We start from the raw sequence: 25,399 nt of genomic DNA on the forward strand, positions 1-25,399 counted from the left end.
TGCGGTATGCTATTTGAAGGTATTTAAGAGTTGAGCCCGCGTTCCATTAGTATCCTTTCTTGTTTAAAATTTAATTTTATTAATTTAGTTAATTAATTCAATTTAATTATCACATATATGTATGTATGTTTATGTAAGGCTTTAATGGAATTGAATCAGAAAAAAAAGAAGCAAACTTGTCGGACTTAGAACTGCTGAAGAATGTATATAATTAGTGGGGTCTTTCCCACCTCCTTCTACATTTTACATACACTCAAACTACATAGATATGGGTATAAAAAGAGTTCTCCTTGGGCTAGGCTACTATTTTGATATAGTGTATAGCTACACTAAAAAAAAAACACAAAAACGGTAATTCGTGCGTTGCCCTTTGGGCGCCATTGATGGTACTACAACAACAACAAAGGGTACACAGGGCATCATAATAATGAATGAATTCCTATACATATATACATACATACATAAATACTAAAAAAATAAAAATAATAAGAGAGAGAGAGAGAGAGAGAAAACCAACAACAGTCCCAAAGGCAATTTTCTCCACATGCAAACACACACACCCAAATAAACCGATGGCTATGGTTACATACATACACATACATAGTTGAAGCAGCTGTTGCTGTAGTTGTTGCTTCACCTTTCGTAGTTAATTTTGTTGTTGTTTTGGGTCTTGTTTTTATGATATGTGTGATGTAGGTTTTGATTTTTATGTAACACCTGCTGTTTTTCATCAACGCTTAGTGGTCGCACTTCTACATTCTATAATTATTACCTCTGCTCTCATTTTTGAGATCGCTTTAAATAATGTGCATTCTGGTTAAGCTGTCGAGTTTTGCGATCTACAGTTGTTGCTGTTTGGGAACTTTTGACTGCATTTCGCAGGCAGTCCTTGTTTGATAACTTCTTAACTAAAAATGAACCCTGTCTTCATATTTTCAGCACCGCATTCAACTTTATACTCCCAACCGGAGATTGCCAATCTACGAAAACGTAGCCTCTTAATGAAGTAAATAACTTAAAGCGCCTGAAACACTTAACGAATACAACAAAAGCAATAATTTCTAAAGAAAGAATAAGCCCGTATATACATATACCGACATTACAATATATTAAAAAATCTTAGCATTAGCTTTACAAATTTTAACCGAACACAAGCCTATAGATACGCCTTCCAATAGTATATATGTACTTATATTCTTAGGTATGTGTAAAAAGCCACTACACATGCATATATACATATATGAAGCGATAGAAGCCAGAAAGCAACAAATAGACATAAAACAAAATAAAACAACCTACGTGTTTGCAAATTTTTATCAATGCCTATAAATAAATAATACATGCATACTCATAGTTTTAAAAAAGTCAAAAGTGCATTAACTCTAACGGTGCAATCAAAGAACACTTAATTTATAAAGCAAATTTTGTAACTCCTATATAAGGATATGTATATTAATACATACGCATGTATTTCTAAAGCTTCTACATACAAAAACCACTTATAATTAAACCATATAGCGGCCTGCTTAAAACAAAAACTTAAATACTTCACGCATTAATCAACGCAATTACTTTAGAAAAATTACTTTAAAATTCTTATTAAACAAATAACTTTTTATCAAGTTGAACTTATGAAAAACGATAAGCCTACATTGTAAATTACAATCTAAAGCATATAAGTATTTCTTAGGTTAATTGATACGCATTAGCCAACAGAATAAACATTTTTAATGCGTCCCAAGTGCTTAACTACAAACACCCTCACACGCCCGCCCCAAGTGCAACAAATACAAGATCAAATTTAATATCGAAACTTGAACAATGTAAACACCAAAATAAGGAAACTTAACCTCAACAAACAAAACAGCGAATAGAGCAATATTAAATAAATAATACAAATCATAATATATTTAAATGTTTACTAAACTACTTACAAAATTTCAACAACGCACCAATGCCAGCAACCTGCCAAAATAAAAACGCCAACACCAGCAACTTATGCGGTAGATCAAAATTCCATCTTCGTTCTTAACTTAAAATCATTCAAAAAGCTCTTTGTATGGGTATGCGCAGCTGCAATTACAGTCGCAAACGCCACGAGAATTGTAAGGAATAGGCGTCCAGCTGGCTGCACCCATGTAGGAGATTGGAACGCGACATGGATATACATATGAAAAAACTTTCGAAACCACGGTAAGTCTTTATAATAATATTAAAGAAAGCAAGGAGTTTAAGATGTCACCTAGATTATTAGTGTTATTAGTTAGAAAAATTGGTTAAGTTAATTTCACCTAAGAGGGACAATTTCTTTCTAAGACTAAATAAAAAAGCAAACCATGTAGTCTTACCTGGCTACATGGACGAACTTTGATTAAAAAGCACATATAGACCAACAGACTGCGCCACATTTTGTTGGGCGAATCAGAAGCTTTCTTTGATCCACCCTAAAAATATTTGTCTATAAATTAATTTATAATCTAATCTATTAATTTGGATATATATAAATAAAATATATAAATATACTTATTAAAGTGAGATAAAAAATATAAATTTGAAAAACTTTCTTTCGTGCGTATTCTGTGGCCCACACGCTGATACTTATTAGCGTCTAACTATAAAGGATTGCAATGAATTCGCGCGCATAACCAAAGTTTGTGGTTTTCTTGGCGTTTGCTGCTCTGAAACCATTATTTTGCTCACCTTGAGCCGAGAAAAAAAACCAGAAAAGTTTTTGTATGTAGCTTGTCTCTCCCTTTAAGCGTCCGTTGCCGCCACGCACTGTTTCCCCATGTCTAACCCATTGTGCGTTTTTCGCTGCAATTTGTCGAAAAGTTTTGAGCAAAAGTTTAACCATAACAGATTTCTTATTAACGTGCATCTTTCTTCTCTTCTTTCTCGCCATTTCTGGAAGATCTGCCATTGTAATAATTTTTTGCTGACACAAACCTAAAAGAAGTCAAAAATGTGTACTAATGATTTTGGTTAAAGCTCATCCCATTTCATGGTTTTATTTCACTTGTCTCCTAAGCTGAGCTCTTGTCAGAAATTAAAATGTTTGCAATTCGTCGAATTGAAGCAACAAGCTCTCCAAGCTAACTTATGTCATGGATACAGCAAAGAGTTCTTGGTACCAAAAAATTGTTAATGTTTCTATAAATTAAAAATTTTAAAATTGTCCACTTTATCGGGTCTGTCAAAACGGAAAGCAATGAAAGCCCAGAACCCATAGAGCACCATCACCAATGCTCGCAATAAAACTTTCGCCTCCGTGCTGTATTTTCGCTCTCGCTTACTTCATTTACATACAAGTCATACAAAATGCCCACCACCTTCACCATAGCCTCAAATCGTTGCTGATTTATAGTCTGTGTGGGGCTTTGGAGGCTTTGCCTGCTTAGTTTCCACGAGTCCTTAGCCTCTGCACTTGTTTTCTCTCATTGGTTCTGTCTCTGTCTGTACCTTTGTAGCATTAAAGTGACATAATAAAACGTATAATTTTGTCATAAAAAATTATATACCCTGAGAGATTTTGCAACGAGTTACGTTCGGGCATCCATCCGGACCTATGCTTTTGATTGTTGACTATATGAGCTGCATATTAATTGGGCGAAGGTCAATAGTTTACGGGTGGTAAACAGAGTTGGAAAGTAATCACAGTTGCTTGAATAATGGAAATACTTCTAGTACCCCTCTCTGATGTCATCTCTTACTTATAGCCAAAAATATTAGATCTCACAATGCATTCGATCGAAAACAAACACAAGTATAAATGTGCTTTATTATAGCTTTATATCCTGTATCAGAAACATGGTATACTAGTTTAGTGCAAGCCCGAGAAAGAACAATTTTTTTGTTTTAGTGATCTATTAGTATTTTTCCATAACTCCCGTGATTCTGTGCTTATATGATTGTCCTCGTTCTAAATTTCATCATGATATTTCAAATGTAAAGGAAGTTATAGCTGTAAGTGCATCTCTTATAGTAAAATTTTTGTGCTGGCCCAACTGTGTTCTTCCCATTTTCTAATCGCGGCCCACACTAGTGCCACTTAAAGCCAACAGCATGAGCAACAAGAGAAGTAAGGACAGCAGGCCTTTTGTAAACTGGGGAATAGTCTGCTGCACCATAACGTTTGGGAAATAGCTTTTACGTAGCTTTTGTTTCCTTCTTGTCCTACTAGCTTTTTTTCTAAAGCAGAAAAAAGGTTGCACTCCTCTGTTAACATTGACCAGGAGACGTTGTCACCCCATTTAGTGTCCGTCCTACATGGCTGTTAAAAATAAACATCCTTTTTTATATTATTTGTAGTTGACTTTTTCTGTTGTTAATATTGACATCGCCAAGCAAAGACGGCAAATACTAAAACTATCCTGGCGACTGCAACAACTCTTTGAGGTTGTGTTTCGTATGTTTGTTTTTGCGATTAATGCACGGGTCTGTTCTTGTGATTTGCGCTTTTTAGCACTTCCTGTGTAAGTCGCCCAACACTGTGGTTTGGAAATGTAATGCTTTTTCGTCAATCGCCTTTTAATGAATTTATATTTGTTTGCTAAGAAAAATGAGTATTGGGAAACTCGCTTGGTCAACTCGCCACTCGGTTTTTGTGAAAAACTTTCGTATGTCTTTGATTGATTTATTTGTATTCCCTATAGGTTTATTTTTTGATTCAAAAATCTGCCACTGAGGCTCCAAAATGTTCACCAAATTTTTGATCTCTGAAGATGAACCATTTCGGTACAGAATATAAAAATAGGAAAAAGTGGTATCAATTCATAGATGATAGAAGTTCTTAAAGTTCTCAAGATATCAACCAATTATTCAAACTACTATAAGGGAGATCCATCAATTCAGGCCTTGTCGCTTTAACCACAATTAGGTGTTAATATGTTTTTGGCTAATTTTCATCAACACAATACAAAAAGCTAAAATAATAATTGTTCAACGTTGGTTGTAATATTTATGTAATGGTAACACATAGAATGTTTATGTGCACACAATATTTATTATTTATGTACCTATATAGTCATTTGTATGAGTAAGTGGGGTTTTTTTTACTTGTCGCACGCTGTTCGCTTCCCAACCCACTAATAGAAGAAATTCTACTGCTCTCTAACTTGCATAAACATCAATGTGTGTGCTTTGTATCTATGTGTTTTGGTGTTGTTGTTCTTGTTTTTGTACTGTTTATTTGTTTGCCTTACGATCGATAAAATGTGACGCAGTCGGTGTCGTAGTCGCTGTTGCTCATTGTTCGTTTCCTGCTGCTTGTGGGTATGTGTGTTATACATATACCTACATACACATTCATGCATGTGTTTATGTTTGTGGATTACAATGTAAGTTCTCGCTGCTGATATTTGAAAACACAAATTTAATGTGGGCCGACTTCTCCCACCCTACCTCTCAACGGGGTTCTCTGGCATAGTTTTTTATTTTATTACTTATCTGTTAGCTGCATTTTTTGTGTTTTTGTCATGTTTGTTTATTGTAGTTGTTTTTTGCAGTGGGGGTATTCCTTTGCTTCGTTTTGTATCATGTATGTTGTATGTAAATATGATGAATTTTTAAAATTGGTGATTTATTAACATCGATAAATTCTAAGAATAGTTATTAGCGAAACAATTTCCAGTATTACGCCCATAAACTGCAGGAAAGGGTTCGCTTTTCCTCTTTTTGTCTGCCCCTAGTATTTCAGTGGCGGGCTTGCTCGACTGTTGCATTTTCTCTTGTCTTAACATACATACAATTATATGCAAACATGTATCCATGAGAAACTAGAGTGAAACTTGGGTACCAAGTAGCCAAGCAGAATATTGTTGATTCGTCGGAAAACATTCGATTGAACAACTATCGCCCTGGACGACTTAAATTTTTTTATACACAAATTTTCTGAGAAAAGACTGATAAACTTTCCTATGTTTACTGTACTACTACATATTTTTCTCACTGCTTTATTTACGATGGTTTCCACTTCATTTGAATACTAAAACATTAATCACAATATCAATCTGTGAGGGGAGGAAATTGCAATGATGCATGGGTAAAGTAATAATTACGTATACGAAGGCTTCTAAAACCATATTTAGCTCACAAATCATACGCCAAGTTCGCAGAATTTCGTTATCGACAGCTTCTTAACTGCACTAATTATGTGTTAGTAAGATCATTTTTAATGCAATAATGATATTATTTATTTTGAGTCTACCTATGTATATATATATATATTTACGTACTATACGTTTGTATGTAAACATATTACGCGGTATTCCTAAATGTGTAGTTAATAAAATGCATTCAACAACATAGTTTCGCACAAAATCACTTTGTTTTTGTGCACTTGCTTGTTTGGTTTTATTTATTTTTAAATGCTTTCGCATGTTTTTGCAGTAAGCACATTTGTTTTAATGGCCTGCAACACAAAAATGCCATAAAAATAATTTTTTATAAGCTGTTTCAACAAAGGGAATGAATGCGGTGGTAATGCGTACGTATGTAAGTACAATAGTGATGCCGGTGGGGGGCTATGGATTTGCTTGCAAATGCTTCTTGCTAAACCCCTAGTTTACAATTGTAATTCCCTTTTAAGATTGTATTATATTATTATAATTCATGTATTATATGCCCTGGGTGTTTCGGGAAGTTGGAAGGTATATCCCAAAATGTGTCCTCGACTTTTGGAAAATGGAAATGGAAACCTAATGTAATGCCATGAAGAGTTTGCTGCACTTTAATTTGATATTGGTTAATTGCTTAATTTCATTTCAATTTTCATTGAATAAATTTTTATTTAAATTGAGTTGTTTAATCAATTGTGAGGCTTTCGTCAGTTTCCGCTGATTATTGCAGAGACAAGATTAAACGCAAAAACTTCGTCACTTAGTATGTGTGTTAATATGTATGAAGGTGGTTTACTGCTGTTTTTGGCGATGGTCTTTAAATAATGGCTACACACTACTACAATCTATAAGTACTAGAAAAAAAGAGAGCATTAATGAGATCAAAATGTGCCCTGACTATGATAACCATTTAAGTTGGCTGATAAGCCGAAGTAAATAAATCATTGTTGTTGTGGTTCGAGATGCTGTTGCAGCTGCTGCTACTCGTAGTTTTATGGTTTGCTCGCCATTTTACAACTCGCTTTTGATAACAATTTCTACGTTTAATTTGCATCTGATGTTCGGCTGCCTTGCTTATAGAGAAGTATTTTCTTTGTATATCTACATACATATACATATATCTGATTTCACATTGCAACTGTTTGGCTTTTGTAGGCCCGACTGTTTGCATACATATGTATGTATGTATGTATGTATACTTTTGCTTATCGTGGCAATTCCCATACTTGTGAAGGGAGGTACGTGTGGTGCAGACGACGCGACATATGTATTGTTTGCATGGCTTTTGCCAGTGCTTTATCAATGTCGTCACCGCTACTTGGTCACGCTCGCTCACAACCTCTCTCTCTCTCCCGCTGTCTGTTTATCAGCTTGATGGTTGCACACGCTGGTTGTAGCTGGACTTGTAATAATTTTCAATCAAATTATTGCCACAGCATAAGCAGCTATGAATATGATAGGCAAAAAATGTATATATGTACATACATATGTACATGCTGCATACAGGGCTAGCTTTTCTTATTTCAATTAATGTACTATTGCACTTTAGTATAGCACCCAGTCTTTTAATGTGTTAAAATACAAAATCGATTAGTTTTGTCAGCTGATCAAAATTATATATAATTTGTGTACCTTTCAGGTACACAGTATAATAAAATGGGAAGAAGCAGGCTTGCCCCATCACCTGCTGCGACTTATCGACACGTGTTTGGGAAGTTTTTGGCCTGCATTGACTGTTGTTTCGTTGTATTTGCCTTGGCTCAAACTGCACGTGCTGTCAATACTTGTATAACAGTGTGGCATACCTGTGGGTGTTTCAAGCTGTGCGTGTAGGTTTAAGGGAGGGAATCGTACAAGTATACAAATGCATGACCCCAACTGTAGTTCACATGTGCTTCACCCAACATGTAAAATGGTACGTACATACAAGGGCGAAGGCAGGGGCGGGGGCCGTTGCCCCCCCTACAAAAATTTTTTCCATACAAAGTCGACCACACGTTCATTATTTATTATTATTTCGCCTTAGAATGGAACTAAGTTGGATTTGTTTAAGTTTTTTCATTGATCATATGCATAAATTATTTTTTAAATGCATCGTGCAATTTTTAATCAAAATTTTAATTTTTTGGTCTGTATTTCTGTATTCACACACAATGCACGGCATTGCACACATTGCGCATAAAATCATGCTCAATTAAAGCTCAAAACGCGGCAAACTGCTGCCAATGAGCTATAAAATATCCAGCTTGCAGCCCACAAATAAACATCAAATGACTTCAGGGTGAGCCCGTTACAGGCCGAAAAGAAACTGCCACTTGAAGCGAAAAAAGAAGCAAACATACATAAGAAAGGAAACAAAAGATGTAGCTGTGAAAGGCACGAGCACGAAGCGCTCAAGCCAGCTAGGGAGGAAGAATTCTGCTTCGTCGAGGACATGAACGACGATGGCGGCAAGTCGGCAAGTAAACTCAAAAGCAATGATGCTTTATGAACGAGTCAGAAAGGGAGTCGCAGCACGAAGAGGAAGTACTTGAGTATTCATGCAATTTCTGGGTTATAGTCGCCATTAAACTTTTGCCAACTAAGCGCAGTGCAACGAGGCAGATGAAAGGGACGCCATCCCACGCATACTTTCACATACATAACAGGAAAAACATATAAAGTAGCAGATAGGGTGGGGTATCATGTCCGTTTACCCCATTGACATAGGCCCTGCATGCATTTGGATATTGCATGCCAAATGCAGCGGGCAGAGTCTGTGAGAACGAGGAACAGCGTCCAGAGCAGTTGACAGTTCAATGTTGCATTTCAAAGAAAGCGTGTCATGCTATACTGCTCACTAGTCATTGTAGCAGCTTTTTAGGCGTTCATCTCAAAACCATGTGGCCACATTGGGGAGGGCATAAAAGGAAGCAAAAAATAATGGTAACTGAGCATCGACGTCAGGCAGGGAGGATGATTGCCGACGAGCGAATAAGGCGAGTTAACAGGGATGGCATATGTGTGTGTTTTTGTGGCTATGTTTGGGTTCGACTACGAGAGTTGAATTGGGTTTTGACATTAGTGGTTACTGTTGTAAACTGAAATATTAAAGTAAAATTTTATTAAAAATTTAGTCGAACCACAAAAACAGTTTAATGGTTTAGTTTACTGTCAAATCCCATTATCCATATTCCGGTTGACTGCGTCATGAAATCAAATAAACGTGGATATATTTAAAGAAAAACCAGACAGATAAGTGCAAATTGAGGCTTCTTCCATACTACTTTTCTGACTTTTCATCAGAAATTATTGTCCCAACAGATGCCCCACCATTGCTGAAATTCAAAAAAAGAAATTTCGCAAATGTTTTACATTGTCGCATCACTATCCAGCAAGCGATTTTTACTTTACTAATTCCACCCTTACCAACGCCCCAGAATATTGTATTAATTTTGAAGTTCCTTAAACTTAGCAATCTTTATCACAACATGTAGTTCAATAAAGCTATCCTAATTTAGGACACACACATTATATTAATAGGTACACTTTAAAATGCTATTATTATTATAAGGCTAATTCTTCTGTATATACAGGGAGCTGAACCCGTATAAGCTCGATACACATCGTACCGTTAAATTTTTTGTATTTTGTAATGATGTATTAGCTGTAGGAGTAATAATAATATAATTTACCAAACTGTTTGTAGTACAACGCTGCCCACTCAGTTGGTGCCTGCTTAGAAGCGCTTACATTAATTGATTACCTCGTAGGCGCAATTTTGCATCGTTTATGCACGCGTGAGACTTTTCTTGCCAATGAAACGCGCTCAGTTAGTGAGCGATAATATGAGTGCGTGTATGCGTTTGTATTCGTTAATTCTGTCCAAGGTTGCTTTTATTTAGTTTATGCTTTTATTTTTGTTTTATTGGTCAAGTTTCTTTACCATTCTGCATACATACCTACAATATTTACATATGTACGAATGTGTGTGCTTGTGCGCCTCTTAATGGTGCTCTTTTTTGCCCTCAGTCTTTTACTGTATGTTTTCTTTGCTTTCCTTTAACATGTTGTTTTTCGCTTCATGCTTCAAAAGTTTCTGTTGTGATTTGACTAATGCAATTTGGTTGTCGTTTATTTGTCTTTGGCCTACATTTTTTGGGAGCTTGTCTTCGTTTCTGTTACCGTGGTTGTTTTTCTGCTTTTGTTGTTATTAACGCTTTTGATTTTGTTTTCAGTTTCTGTTGGATCTATACAATTATTTATTCGTACCTGCTAGCAAATAAAATATGAATGCGTTGAATTATTTTCACCTTTATTTGTATGTTACGTACATACTTGTAGCACGAGCTCTTTTTTATCCTTCCAAATATTGGTTAAGCTAATAAGAATTGTGAGCGCCTCAGACAAAACAAAGCCAGTGCCAGTGCATAGAAGATGTTTATTGTTTTTTATTTTATTTATATAATTTGAATAATATTTATAATTTTTTAAATATATACAGGGTAAATAGGTGTTCGGCCCGCTCAGCTCTAGCTTTCCATTCTTGTTTTAACTTACTATGTACTCGTATATATGTACGTATATGGAGAATGAACAAAGCATTGAGGTAGAGAGCGAGACAGTGTGTGCTTGAATGCCTTGGCGCTTTTGTTAAAAATTTGTTTACCTTTTCACCAATTGCACACGCAGTTTGGTCGATAAATTAAAACCACCTCCTGCATACAGCTCAAGGTTTGAAAGAAAAAAGGTAGAAGAGTAACTTTTGTTTCACAAACTCTGACAAACATTTCTTGATTGATCCTGAAGTGGAAGTAGAGTTTATGTAAAATCAAATGTACTTTTACCTTTATTTTAATGCAGTACTCAAAACAAGCCTTTTCATCACTTCAGAATTTGTAAGTTCCCTAACGGCTTACCAACCCATCTTACAGAATAACACCACTCAATATTTATGTTTTACCCCATTGGAAATTAAAATTAACTAGATGCAAAGTTGGGGAGAAAATGTAAAAGTCCTTGACCTTGGCTCTGTTTTTCTTATAAAGTTGACTTTCAAGTTCACTAAAAATATTGCAAGAAATTTACGGCTTGATACTCTTTATAACATTGTATTTTAGCTATAAGCATCTGTCAACCAATCTCTTTATGTCTAAGCCTCAACCTATTTATAAATATGTACATACTATGTATATAAACATTATATGTATATAAACATGATATGTATATAAACATGATACGTATATTAACATGATATGTATATGAACATACTATGTATATAAGCATGCTATGCATATAAACATTCTATGTATTATAACATACTATGTATAAATTCGTATATTTGTGTACACTTGTACGAATATTGTGGTAATCAACTTTAAGTTTTTAACAGACTAGGGATTTACTCTCGTAGCGAAGCCATCGTTGAACAGTTTGATAGTCATTGAGTTTCACTTTTCTCGCACACTAGGTACGCCACTTGTTTGGCTCAAAAGCTACTCGTCGCTGATGTCGACGTCTTGTGCTTGTTATTGTTTAACTAGCAATGATTAATGACGGCTGACAGCGGCAGCAGCAACAGCAATAAGATGTTTGTATGTGTGTGGTGCGTACTCTTAAGAATTGTTGGCATTTCTTTTTGCCAATGACCCAGAAACGTTTTTTCCTTGCTCTCAGGCAGACGGCAGCTGTCTTTAAAGTCGAAGTCAGAGAATAGAGAAGCGACTCGCATTGTTGCACAGCAATTAGAATTTTTCAAAGAATTACTTTTATCGATTAGACGTAAAGCAAGTTAATTAGTTATTTTTGTGTATCTGAGCTTTTAACGGTTCACTTGCCAAAAGCGATTACTTATGCATTTCCATGGAGTTCATGAGACGGCTGAAAATTTTGTCATACATGACTACCCACACTTTTATTTTTGTCGTTGTATCAAGCTGATTTTATTACACATTTTGCTTTATTTTGTTGTTGTTGTTGCTTGGCGTCTCCATTTGGTGCCGTGCAGTGTCGTTATGTGAAAAACCTGCCTCAAGGTTATTGCCTTCTGCGAAACGTTTGAATGTACAGATGTATGTATATACATATTTATATATATACATATATATAAATATACATGTGTTGAAGCGAAGTGGTGAGTGCAGAAAGAGAGCGAAGATAACAAACCAATTTCTCCATTACGCGAAAAGGCGGCGCTTTGTTAACTGCTTGGCTATTTGTTGTTGTGTATATGTAAATAAAAACACATATAATAGTATATACATACATACAAATGTATGTATGTTTATCTACACAACCTAGACAGCCACAAAAAAATACCGAGTTCATTATCTTTTGTGTTGTGCTGTGCTGTGCTTTTTGTAATAAGGTCAAGGATTTTAATACTTTTGAGGGGTGAGATGTATATACATACATACAAATTTGTATTTTTTTTTCTGGAACATTTCGATCAATTTTCACACGAAAGCTAGCTACACATAGTAAGTTCGATGAACTCATATGTAGTGTATGTGTATAAACATTACCATATAAAAATAATTATAAACTTCGTAACTTTCATATTATTGCCGCCCCATTTATTTGTACTAATCATTTGTCATCTTGTTACTGATTTTACTCCAAAAGTTAGCGTTAAAGCTTAAATCCGAATGACTAAAATGTTAACGTACCGTTTCATTGAACGTGCAATAGGCACGTTAAAAGAGATGTGTACCCGTATATATACAACTAACAATATTTACCTAATTATCCCGCTCTACCAATGGCAAAAACAATAAGAGATGTGGAAGAATCAAGCATTGTCGTCTTTTTGTTATTTACGACAAACTGTCATCAATGTCAGCAGCAGCGGCAACAGTAGCAGACAGCCGCCATCGCCGTCATTTGTCAAAATGATGAGTCGACCGCGAAGGGGCTGGAACAAAGCAGTGGGGCAAACACGCAAAATGGTTTTAAGGGCAGCCGAAAAACCATAAGTGAATCGCAAAACGAGTCAAGTGATGGACATAGAAACGCAGGAGCGCCAACGACGTCGTCGTCGAGATGACGTGCCGACGCACCCGCCAGGCATCGACTGCTGCTGCCCTGACAAGCCAGTACCCCGAACTGTGACACACAGTTTATTATAACCTAGTGGAAAGAGAATATTCCTTTTGTCGAACTGCCAGACTTAGCAACAGTTGTTCGACCCGGTCAAATACATTTTCAATTTAGGTAACGACCGTTGAGTTGAAATAATGGCATTGGTATACTAGTATACATTCTCAAATATATAAAAGCGCTATATTTGCAAACGAGTACATACTCTGAACCTAAATGGATCAAGAGTGTATTAGGTTTGCGGGATGTGAAAAGTGTAACAGGCAATAGGGTGGCGTGCAGACCCCACAAAGTATATACATATATTCTTGATCAGCATAACAAGACGAGTCGATCTAGCCCTGTCTCTCCACCCCGCCCCTTAATCTGCCGCTGTTATTGGTCCAATATGCCTTATATGAGTACCCTGGACAAGTGTATTTGAACATTCTCCACCTTACCTTATATTTATGAACTGAGCTGTGAAATTTGTGGCGATGGGAAGAAGCTTAATGTTTGGACTATACATTCCAAACTGTATTGCCTAGGAAAAACAAGGCATTGGAGCCATACTGAGACAGCCAACTTGCATTTGTAAGCGAACTCAGGTTTTACTTGGCTGCTGCTGTAGTTGTTGTTGGGTAAATTAAAGTGGCACGGAGAAGTTTTGCACTTACGCCAATAAGAGGCATAAAAACCAACAATAAGTGGGAAGAAAGAAAAGTAGAAATGGCAGGCGAAGTGCAACACAAGTTGATGAGTTTAAGTGGTTAAAGAAGTTGAAAAGTCAAAACTGGGCAGCAAGCAGTTCCTAAGGGTGTGGGGGAAGTCCTGAAAGTTCTACGAGTACAGTACATACATACATGCATATAAAACGACACGTGAACATTTGTATATTTGGACATATGTATATACAACATAGAACTTTGTTCAAATGCATATATGGACACATATGAGTATGTTTGTACGTACACCTATATGCTCATATATATTTACGCCTCCTTTTGCGTATTACATGTACACTCGCACTAAACTAGTATACCCTTTTATCCTCTGGGCGCAGGGTATAATAAAATAGATATATTTCACACTAGTAATCTATAAACATTTTGCGCTGCAGGTACGTCCTTCTATAGACCTCTCCTTAGTTAACGCTCCGCTTGTAACCATGTGCTTAAATGATTTCTCCAAAGACAACCACTTCACTCTCATTCAATTCACAGCTCAACCCACTATTGGGTTGACCATGGCAGGAGCATAGAGAAAAACACATTGGATTTGGCAAGCGCATCCCATGCCTTATCCTCCCTCGCTCTTTTTTCACTCGTCAACAACTGTCATTTCCGTCTTCGCCGCCTCAAATGAAGTTGGCTGCGACTGTCGAGCGAGTCGTTATTATTGTTGTTTTCAACTGCCAGTAACATTTTGTCTGCTTTGCGCTGCCGTTTGTTGCCAAAGCTCGTTTCATTTCTCGTTCATATGCTTTAGCCTGCACCGTGCTGCTTCCCTCCCACGTTGCCACCCGCCCATCCTCAACACTGCCAAGCAAACTTCACTTTTTCCCCATCGCCGTGGGCAAGCTGTTTCTGTTATGTTTTGCTTTCCACTTTTTGTATGTGCTCTATTTGGCTGCAGTGTTTCTTGTTGTTGCTTTCTCTTCTGCCTTTCTGAACTGTCGTTACTGCTACTGCTGTCGCTTTTACAGTTTACAATTTTAGAATCAAAAATTGCAAACAACAAATAAATGAAAACAAATTTTGTGCTACGTTTTGTCGTCAGCGGAATTGGGCTTGGACCTATTGAGTTGGCCAACACTAATAGCTAGAAAATCACAAGAATGTATACATACATTTGAACAGTTTCGTTCTTTATTGAAATCCTTGCTCTCCATAAGAGATTCCACACTTTAAAGTTTATGAATCGACCATTAATAAGTACCAAATGCTGATTTATTAAATTAAATATATTTACTAATTTTCACATTTCAACTAAAAGGGGGGAATTCTCCTTTTTGTTTCTCACACGACATTTTAACCATATAAAATAAAATTTCGCCTTGACAATCATGACTTTTGGTAAAACAGATCTTACCTAGGTATTTACGCTTAGAAGTGATGGCCATAGGCTGTTTCGTTCCACATTCTTAATATCTTATAATATGATTTAAGGTTTATATTGTATATAGATATGTGTTTTCTATACTTTGTAAAACTTGATTGGGATTACAGCGAATCTACCTGCTGCATTTAATGTCTCCCATTTAATGTCAGCTTAAATCAATTGTATTTGTCAATTACCACGAAGCATGACGAGCAGCAAAAGCAAATGGAAACAAAAGAAGTTTGGGAAGGTTGTTGTGCTGCATTTGCAAAGAAATTGAGTCGCATCGAAGAAAGGGGTATCAGAGATGAGGCAGCAGAAGTCGATGAAAACAGAATGCTGGTGCTTTTTATTTTTAGACACAGGTGGGCAAGATAAACAGTGCAAGCAGCAGACACGCGGTTGAGTGCAGTCGCTCGGTTTATTTGGGTTCGGATACAAATACATATAGTACTATACATAGATAAATAATACATGAAGGCGTTGTCAAGTTAGAAACATGTTCAGATACAACTTAAATTTCCAAAGACAATCATCGGCGACATTGGAACAAATTTCGGTGAATGTCACATGGAAACTGTTATGTTTGCATTTGTTTAGCTTAGCTTAAAAACTAGTTTTTGCTAAACAGGGGAGATCGCGTCGTAAATATCAGCTCTATTTTTTAATCTTAGTTATTTCCGAATTCCTTATTAACTAGCGTTAAATCATTAAGAATTATAGTGCTTTTCGAATCATTTATTCGTTAAATCATTTCCTTTGTCAAATCAAACGAATACTCATAAGTGAAGTCTCTTAAACAAAACAACCCGCCGTTCGCGGTAAAATCGGTTCATAATCGTTGCTCACACTATAATCATAATTATGTGTTTTCTGCTTTAGCCGCAGTCCTTTCGTTCTTATTCAAAGTCCTTTGGCGTCTAGCCCGCACCGCAACGTGCAACGTGGCGTATGAGCAATTTCGCTCAAAGTGAAAACGCGAATGCCAAGCAGAGCATATGCTGCAGATGTCAAGACCTCCGTCCCTCGGCCCTAAATATGAGGCCCCTGCTGTGCAATTTTTCATGCTTGTGTTAGTTGAGTGCTCATTATGAAATTATTCAAAAATACTAGATCTATGGTGTAGAGTAGAACTACTTAGTAGTTCTATATTTGCTTAAGTTGACCCAATCGGTTAATTCTAAAAAAAAGTTATTAGAGAAACAATTTCACTCCAGTACTACGCCCACAAACTGCTTCTGCTATGGGCGCATATAACTCAACGCCAGAAGGTCGTTTGGGTACAGTGTATTTCACTGTCTTGTATGGAAATATGTCCAATATATATTTCTGATGGAGTAGGTATAAATTATTGGGTGCGTATTTATAGAAATTTATATAACTGTATCGGTTATGCCGAACAACCTCGTGCCTAATGAAAAAGCATTTCAACGACCTCGGCGCCATTTTGCTTATATTAACAATTTCCAAGTAAATGTGATTTTTAAGCTAAGTTGTTGCCCTTTTTGCATTGCATAGAAGTTACGTGACAACAAATACGTAAATAAGAAAACAAAAACACTTGGCGCAAAATTGGCGGCCAATGCCAGAATAATGCAACAAGCCAAAAACGACGACAAGACTAGCGCGCAAAGGGCAGAAAACTCATAATTCAACTATAATCTTATCAGCTTTTTGATGTTGAATTTAATCTGAAGCAACGCACGTACACATAGAGAATGACAACCATCCAAGCAAATGGTAAACCAATGAGAGAATGAACATTAGGAAGCAGGACAGCTCATACTAGAAGCAATTTTTGTTTCATTTATTCTTTTTAGCTGCCGGTTTCATATCCTCTTCTTGATTTCTAAATGTTAGCTATATAGAACACATTTTATATAGACCTACGGCATATACACACATATTTGCAGTTATGTAGGTTGTATATATTTTTCCACGAAATTTGTTTTATTGCTGTGCGTTGTCGACGACTGTTGGGCAAACAAAGCAGCCCGCACAAGATCACCGGCAGCGAGCCATCCACCCTGCCACCCAACATCGCGCATTTGTTGAAAATAAATTTGCATGCTTCTGCTGTGGCTGCTCCTATTGCTGTTGTTGCTGCTGGGAGGATGTTGGCAAGCCAACAATTGTTGCGGCAATGTCCTGCCTGGCGACGCGGCGTGCAGCTTGTCCAACAACAACAGCAACTACAACTATAAGACAGAGCCCGTCGGCACTTCCGTGACGAGTTGGTGCAAAATTTACGAGCGAAAGCAGTTTCAAGAGTTTTATGCGCGCCAAGTGGCAGGCAACAAGCAGGAGCGACGCAGGACCAAAGTGTAACTATACCAGATCCATTCCTACACGCAGCCATACATACTTAGGTACCATACTAGGCAGATGGCGCTGTTTTGCAGTGGTTTCAAATTCGAATTACACACATATGAAGTACTACGCGCAAATAATAAATAATATTTAAATTATAATTTGCTTAAAAATTATAAAGACTACATTTGAACAACATTTTAAATCTTAAAGTAAACATGAACCAATTACTCATCTGAAAAATTGAAAATGAATACGTATTGGCTCATCTTGAATATACAAGTATGTATTAATTAACAAATTTTATGCCTTTTCTCATGTCCAAATGAGGTTGCATTGGTATTTCGGATCCAATAACACAAATTAAAACCGACTGACGAGCGTACCTGTACAATGAGTGAATAAAATAAATACAGTACTCGTTTTCAGACATTGTTATAACAAAGCACGATGTAAGAACAAAATTAGTGCACAAATTTTTTTCTTGGATTACTGTAAAGTCTGTGTTGGCTAGGCGCGCGTTTTGTTTGAACTGCTGCCTACTGCATAGTGTGCAGCGCACTCTAATCTTTTCATCTTACTCATTTTTTCATAGTGCATTTTACAGTCACTCACTGAGTCAGGAAGTAGAAAATTTTCCGGTTTTACTGTGTGCTCGTGCTGCCAGGAAATAGTTCGCTACAGCAGATGTCGCTGCTGACGCCGCTATTGGCATCATCGCTGTCGTGCGCCTAAAAATTCAAATGGGTTGGCGAAAAAAATACAAAATGAATAGCGGATCCATCCTTCTGTCGCTGGTTCTTTTTTGTTGCCGTTCAGCCGCTTTGAAAAGCGTTTGGCCATTCGGTTGAAGTTGGTATGCGATGGGGGAAATGGAACATTTATTGAACTTTTAGTAAACGATATTTCAACGTTTCCAAATAGGTGAAATGGCACAGCAAAGTAGGCCGAATCGTTGATTATGTAGGTTTGCTTTCAGTTTTTATTTTTTCGTTCATATTTTTTTGTATATCCTGTACCCAAAGAGGAAAAGGGTATACTAGTTTTGTGCGAATGTATGTAACAGACAGAAGGAAGCGTGACAGACCGCTAAAAGTATATATATTCTTGATCAGTATGACAAACTAGTATGCCCTAATATATTTCATGTACAGGGTATAAAAAATATGTAACGCAGAAGTTAAGATGCATAGTGATGTGGCTATAAAAATAAAAATAATAAAAATAACACGTATTCCCAAAAGTATATTTAAAAGTATTTTAATTTGTTTTAGTTTTGTTTTATATAAATGCGTTGCTATCCCGCTTTTCACGGGCGCAACTGCACATGTGGCAACAGCCATTACACAAAGGCGTACCCCTCTAACCCCTAAATTGAAATCCCAGCACGCAGGCGAAAGAGTTGATTAGCCATTTCGGGTCTATACACATGTCTGTCCGTTCGTATATAGTATGTACATATGTGCAGCACTTTGTAAATGTGCACAAAAAGCCGGCTGGCTATTTGTCAAGCTGGGAGCATGTACTCATCAGGTCACTGTTGTTCTGTTAATTTTGCTTTATTGAGTAATTGCCGTTCATGTTGATACCCTCCAATGATGACAAAACTAATGGATAGACGATCTCGAAAATACTGAAATGATTACACATTACTTCCCCGCGATGGATTATTAAGGATTGGTCAAATGAATACATATATACATGAATACTTACATGCGTACATAACGAGCTTCTTATAATATCCAGTAATGCTTCGGTTGCAGGGAGTACCAATAAATGTACTCCTTAGAAAAAAGCTCTGCATTTAATTTTACACAAAATTTAACATAAGCATCTAACCACATATACATAATAATTAATTTGTTCTCTTTCTTACAGGTAAGTTAAAGAATGATAATGCTTTCGGGTTAACAATTGGGTTGGTTCATAAAACGTCAGGTGAGTTCAAGCGGAAGTCTTAGGTGGCGTCAAAATTGTAGCACCACTTGGTTTTTACCGACGTTAAAGTTAAAATTATAGTTGCTGATTTCGATAGAAAAATAGGCAAACGCCCAACGATGAAGAGTGCATTAAACTGCACATGAGGGTAAAAAAAAGTATAAATTAGTGCACTGCCTCGTCGTTCAACACAGCAATAATTTCAGCTGCAGCGCAACAATCAGAAATAAATGGCAGTTGGCAAAAACAATAAAAAGGTAAACAACAAAAGCAGAAGAAGAAAAACCAATACAAAATAGGCAGCACCAATACTTGTATAAATGGTAATTAAACTGAACGTACATATATTAAACTTGTATATGGAACCGTTTTACGTGTGAAAACTTTGAGGGCCTTTATTTTGCATTTAAGCATTCAAAAGAAAATTAACGAAAAATGTCTGAAGAGAATTCGTATTTTTAGGATACGACTCTACGTTCAAAAACCTGAAGGGATTTGGAACTTCTCCGATTGGGTTGAATGGTTTGTTGGCAAAGAATCATATCTTTCTTGATTAGTATTTTTTAGAGTTACATCCAAACACACATTTTTAAAAAGCTCTAACGTTGTTGAACAGTATACCTTTGTTTTTATTTAAACCTTTTTTTGCAGTTTATATTATATTATATTGGTTTATACATACCCTGTACGCAAAGGGTTAAAGAGTATACTAATTTATAACTTACAAATTAGATATGTATTTTCGTGATCAGCATGACAAGATGAGTATAAAAATGTCCGTATGAACACATGGATCTCAGGAAGTAGAAGAGCTGGATTCTCCTTAGCCCAAGAAATGACATGTTAAAAAATTAATTTAAAAAATATTAAATATTTTTTTGGTGTTGTGGGAGTGGGTACAGGGTATTAAAGAGTTGAGCCTACTCGACTCCAGCATTCCTTTCTTGTTTTGTTTTTGTTTTGACTGTTATCATAGGGCTACCTCACTTTTTGCTGTACCTTTGCCTGCTCCTCTTATTTATTACTATGGTGGTGTAATGCGTTTTCATATACATATGTACATAGGTATGTACTCATTCCCTTTTGTTTGCTGCCTTCTTTTTGGTTGCATACTCATTAGCTTTAAGCCTGTTCCTTTGTTATTGTTGTGCGTTTTAAATGTGCCCACAAACGTTTAGGTGTGCACACATATTCTGACATAACTTACATTCATTTCATGTTCACATGGACTTAGCTGCATATGTATTGTTTTTATTAAAGCACCTGTATGCCCTTCATAGAAGAATTCTAATGGCAATCAGCAACAAGGTGTATAAATAAGCGCTTTCGGCTATGAAATAATCTGCGATAATTTAAGCATGTTATTGCGAAAGCTATCGAGTATTATAGTCACACACGCCTGAATATCTTAAGTAAATAGATAGGAGATAGAAATTAATTCATTGTATTACAAAAATATCGATTGGTTATACTTATACTTACCAATATGCTCGTGTCCACAGAGACAGACAGTCGGGTATGCCCAGATCGATCCACATTGTCATGATTATTATCTATATATGTACATATGATTAAATATTTATTGGGCTAAAAACCTAAACGTTTTCTTAAAATATACTGAAAACGTTGACACGTGTACTGACACGAGATTATTATAATTTGCATGTAGGGTAAACCTTCAATGAGGAGGAGTTGCAGAGCCAGACAAAAGACATTTGCGTAATAATTTTCATGTTTGTGTGCTTACTAGTTATGGTTGCACATAGTTATATGTGCGAGCAGCCACATACACAGACATATGCATTTACATGCGCATGTACAAACCAATACTTATTTCGCACTATCATTTAAGGAAATGTGCAGCTTTCAACGGCAGCTTCGATGCCTTCGTTGTTGGTCGCACGCTACATTTAAATTAATGAGGAGTGTCACGCTTATGCTTGCATGAATGTGTGTGTATGAGTATTGTCATAAATTAATATTATTTTATGTTATTGTAAAATATATTGTTGAATATTTGTAATTGGGCATCCAAACACTCTCAAAAGCGAACGATGAGGGCATTCTCAACAAGGGGAGAAAACGACGTAGTATTTAAAACGCATATAACGTGTTCTTTACATATAAGTATAATTATATATATACTACTATATATATTAACAGAGAATACAGTTTTCATTAGTGAACACATATAAGTACAAAGAGACAAATAAGACAACAAGACCCCGATGATAAGATGATGGATTGTTGATTAAAACAGTCACACTACATTATCAAGTTAAACATACCGATTTCACGATCGCTTTTAACGCACGTGATGTTGATAAGAAGAGTTGTTGGCAATTTTATTTCGACCCACTTATCTTTGTCTATGTATATATGTATGCACGTTCATCAATATATATATATATATATATATATATATATATATATATATATATATATATATATATATATATATATATATATATATATATAAAGTAAAATAGTCAATCTTTTGAAATGGCAACCGCCTCCTATACGCTTGGTCAAATACTTATGTATGTGCCTACCCTTATATATAATTACATGCATACATATTTATGTATGTACAATATACATGTTGTCTTGGCTTGTCAAGCAAAAGGACGACTGTCAGCAAACAACTTCACATTCGATGACGGTAGTATGCCGCACGAGTAAGTTGTGAACATCAGAGGCAAGGACAACCCAAAGCGCACAGAAACTTCGTAACTATCATAGCAAACTTTGTGGGGAGGTATAATCTAGAGTTCTTCCATTGATACAGGCAGTAGGCAAAAGCGTTAGCAGATAAAATTTAAAAACAAACGAAACTTTTAGATACAAATATATGAAATGTTACAACGATATCCTTATGACAAGATATTCCTTTGCATTGTAAGGAGATTCCTTTTAGGTAACTAAACAAATAACTAAAAAATGGTGGTACAATTCTCAGTTGTTAGGCATTATTGGGATATTTTGGGGGAATGACAGTTCAGCTAAGCAACGAATAATTGACGTAACTGGGCGCCTTTACTAAATGATATATGTACGGGTATATTCGGTGCAGTGGCTAGCAAACGAGTGTTCTGCACAAGAAAAGGAAAGGAAAGAGTAAAGAGGTATCATCTCAAACGCACACAGTTGATGAAGACTTGGGTACCTTTAAAGAAATAAATAAGGAAACAAGTAGATCTGGCAGGTAGCCAGCACACATGACTACCCCTTCTGTGTGTTTTTTCATTCGCTGCTGGAAGAAAGTTTAATGAGTGCCATAAAATTTGTTAACTCTTTTTACACACAGCTAAAGCTTCGTCTCCTATACAAATGTAACAATGTGTATGATTGCGACGTCGGGAACAGACGGCTGACGCTTCGTGTCGTTAGTCTATGGCGCCCCTTTGATAATAAATCTAGTCCATGACTAACGCACACAATCACAAGTGCGAGTCAACTTTTAAAATACAGCAAACTCCATAAGAAAATGAAAAAATTATTGCGGCATTAATCAAAAATTAAGGTTTATCAGCTCTATTTTATTCCGGGTTACCTTGATATTGAGAAATTGTATGTAAAAATCAAACTTCTAATTCCTCAATCTAATCATTCCAAATTTGTTTGACCATAAGAATGTGGCATATTAGTTTTAATTGTAGCCGAGAAATCTTTTCTATAATACATCTTTGGAATGTGTTTCTGAAAACATTGGCTATATGAAATGCGTCTAAAACCAATTTAGAATTCTTGCCTTGTCCTTTAGTACTGCAGATATATTTAAGATATATTATTTGTAGAGAAGTTCCGCTTCAAGAATGCACAATTTTTAGGTAAAAACTAAATGTATCCCAGTTCATGCAGTGAAGAAGGAAAACTATTCCACCATTTCCTTTTTTTTAAAGAACATTAGCGAATGAAGTTGTAGGAACTTGATAAGCTATATTTTGCCAGTTATTTGAGATCATACTGTACACACACACACACACTCATATGTCCGTGACTGTGACGCCTGTGTTTTTGTTTATGCACTGGTCGACTGTCTCCAAACGCCTCATTTTTTCCTGCCCTTGCTTGTTCTATCTGTTCGTAGGCTACTCGGGTTTTGCTCGGGCCCAACGCGAATGCCAGCATGTATGTAGGTAGTACATATGTAAGTTTGCGTACGAACACATAGTTTCAGAAGGGAGTTAAGTATATATGTTATAAATTAGACGTGTCTATATGTATTTGCCGACTGTTGGTTGCAGCTGCAGCTCTTCCTATGCTAGGTAGTTAGACCAACCAAATATACATATGAATATGAAATTAGTCGCATGAATTTTATGCTGCTGACTGAAAAGTAATTCTTAGTCGGAATACAGGTGTGCCTGCATATATGTACATATCTTGGGGCTGGTGTAAATGCTTCAAATAAGTTTTTTTTTCCTATGCACCCTCCACTCCCCCGCTCTTCGTGATTTTCCATAATTCTTTCTACATTCCATTAGTGCTGCTTTGCGTTGAATAAGATGTAAATAGTCAAGAGGAAGTGGGTGAAACTCCCTGATCAATCGTCTTAACGTATTTTCAGACACAATGTCGAAACTATCTTGTGTCAGCGCTTCAATAGAAAACACTTCAGAAATGCACCTGCAAACTTTGTCTACAGTTGTCAGCCTCCGTGCAAATTGAGATGATACTAAACATTAAAAGAATAAATAAATTTAAACAATAGTAAAAAAGAGGAACTCGTGAGATATTACACTATTTTATCCCTCCTCCATTCGAGTACCCTTTGCTTAACACACACGCAACCAAAGGCCCAAAGGGTCAACTCATATAAGTACTAGTCGTATGTGTTGCGTGCGTTGTTGTCTGCTTTTTTGAGGCATTGTGGGCAACAGTGTCCTGAAAATGAATTTAAACGACACCTAAAAAATAAAAGAAAAACATGTATGTATGTTATTCGTCATAAGCATTTTAATGTGCTCCATGTCAGTCCGTGCCGTGTATTTGACAGTGACATGAGTAGACTCCACTCCAGTAAATACTTTTACTTTTTGGTAGCAAAAATATATAATAGAATGTTACATTCAAGTTTTCCCGACCGCCATATTTAAACTAAAATATGCATTGCGTAGCAAATAGTGGAAAAATATGTTGGTGTTCCGCACCTGGAAGGAAAACCATTTGCTTTTTGTTTTGATTGATGCACCAAAAAGTTCTGTGATTATTGAACTTTTTGCATTGGCCGGTTTAGCTTATGTGAGTAACAGTCATCATGAATATTTCCAATCATTTATAAAACTTGAGCCGAAAATTCATTGAAAACTCACATTTTCCTACAATTTAACTTAATGCAATTGAGCACTGCACTTACTTAACTTATCCCAGGCGCGGCAAGTTTTTGTCGCACTTGTAATGGGTATTCAATTTAAGGGTGTGGTGGAAGGTGGGCTACAAAAGGTTAGTGTCGCCAACACACTGGATAATTCGGATGTGTGGGGGGGACTGCCAACGCAGATGCAGCTGCATAATGATACCTAGGAAAGATCACTGTTTTATTTATGTAATCATAAAACATGTCTTGATACAATACATATTTTGAATGATATTATATTTACAAGTCCGATTCTTACATTTACATATGGACTAATTCGTTGCATTTTCTCTGCTTTTTTACAGGTACTACAACTTTAACTTTCACCTAAAGCCTTAAGAGACACGAATACACTCGCATATGCAGATATGTTTATACATTCAAAAAGACGCACATAAGCAGGCAATAAAAGACTTGGTTTTACATATGTAGATACCTCCCTTTAAAATAGACAAAACAAAAAACATTTCAAAGCAGAATTCTATGATAGATAAGAAAGCAGCATTTAAACAAAGTTATT

General features: G+C 36.2%; 1 protein-coding gene across 2 annotated transcripts in view; it reads left to right on the forward strand.

The window, feature by feature from the left end:
• Positions 1-944: 944 nt before the first annotated feature.
• LOC115626411 (AF4/FMR2 family member 4) overlaps positions 945-25,399 on the forward strand; it is a 34,535-nt gene continuing 10,080 nt past the window's right edge. Inside the window, exons 1-2 of one of the 2 annotated variants that reach the window (XM_030521777.1) lie at positions 945-1,006; positions 1,691-2,193. In XM_030521777.1, the coding sequence (XP_030377637.1) occupies positions 2,159-2,193 (35 nt within the window). In that variant the 5' untranslated portion in view covers positions 945-1,006; positions 1,691-2,158. Of the gene's footprint in view, positions 1,007-1,662; positions 2,194-25,399 lie in introns of those variants that run through there. The other variant, XM_030521778.1, reaches the window with a different exon arrangement.

The sequence above is a fragment of the Scaptodrosophila lebanonensis genome, unplaced genomic scaffold, assembly GCF_003285725.1.
Source record: "Scaptodrosophila lebanonensis strain 11010-0011.00,11010-0021.00 unplaced genomic scaffold, SlebRS2 tig00000085-arrow-pilon, whole genome shotgun sequence".
Taxonomy (NCBI): Eukaryota; Metazoa; Arthropoda; class Insecta; order Diptera; family Drosophilidae; genus Scaptodrosophila; species Scaptodrosophila lebanonensis.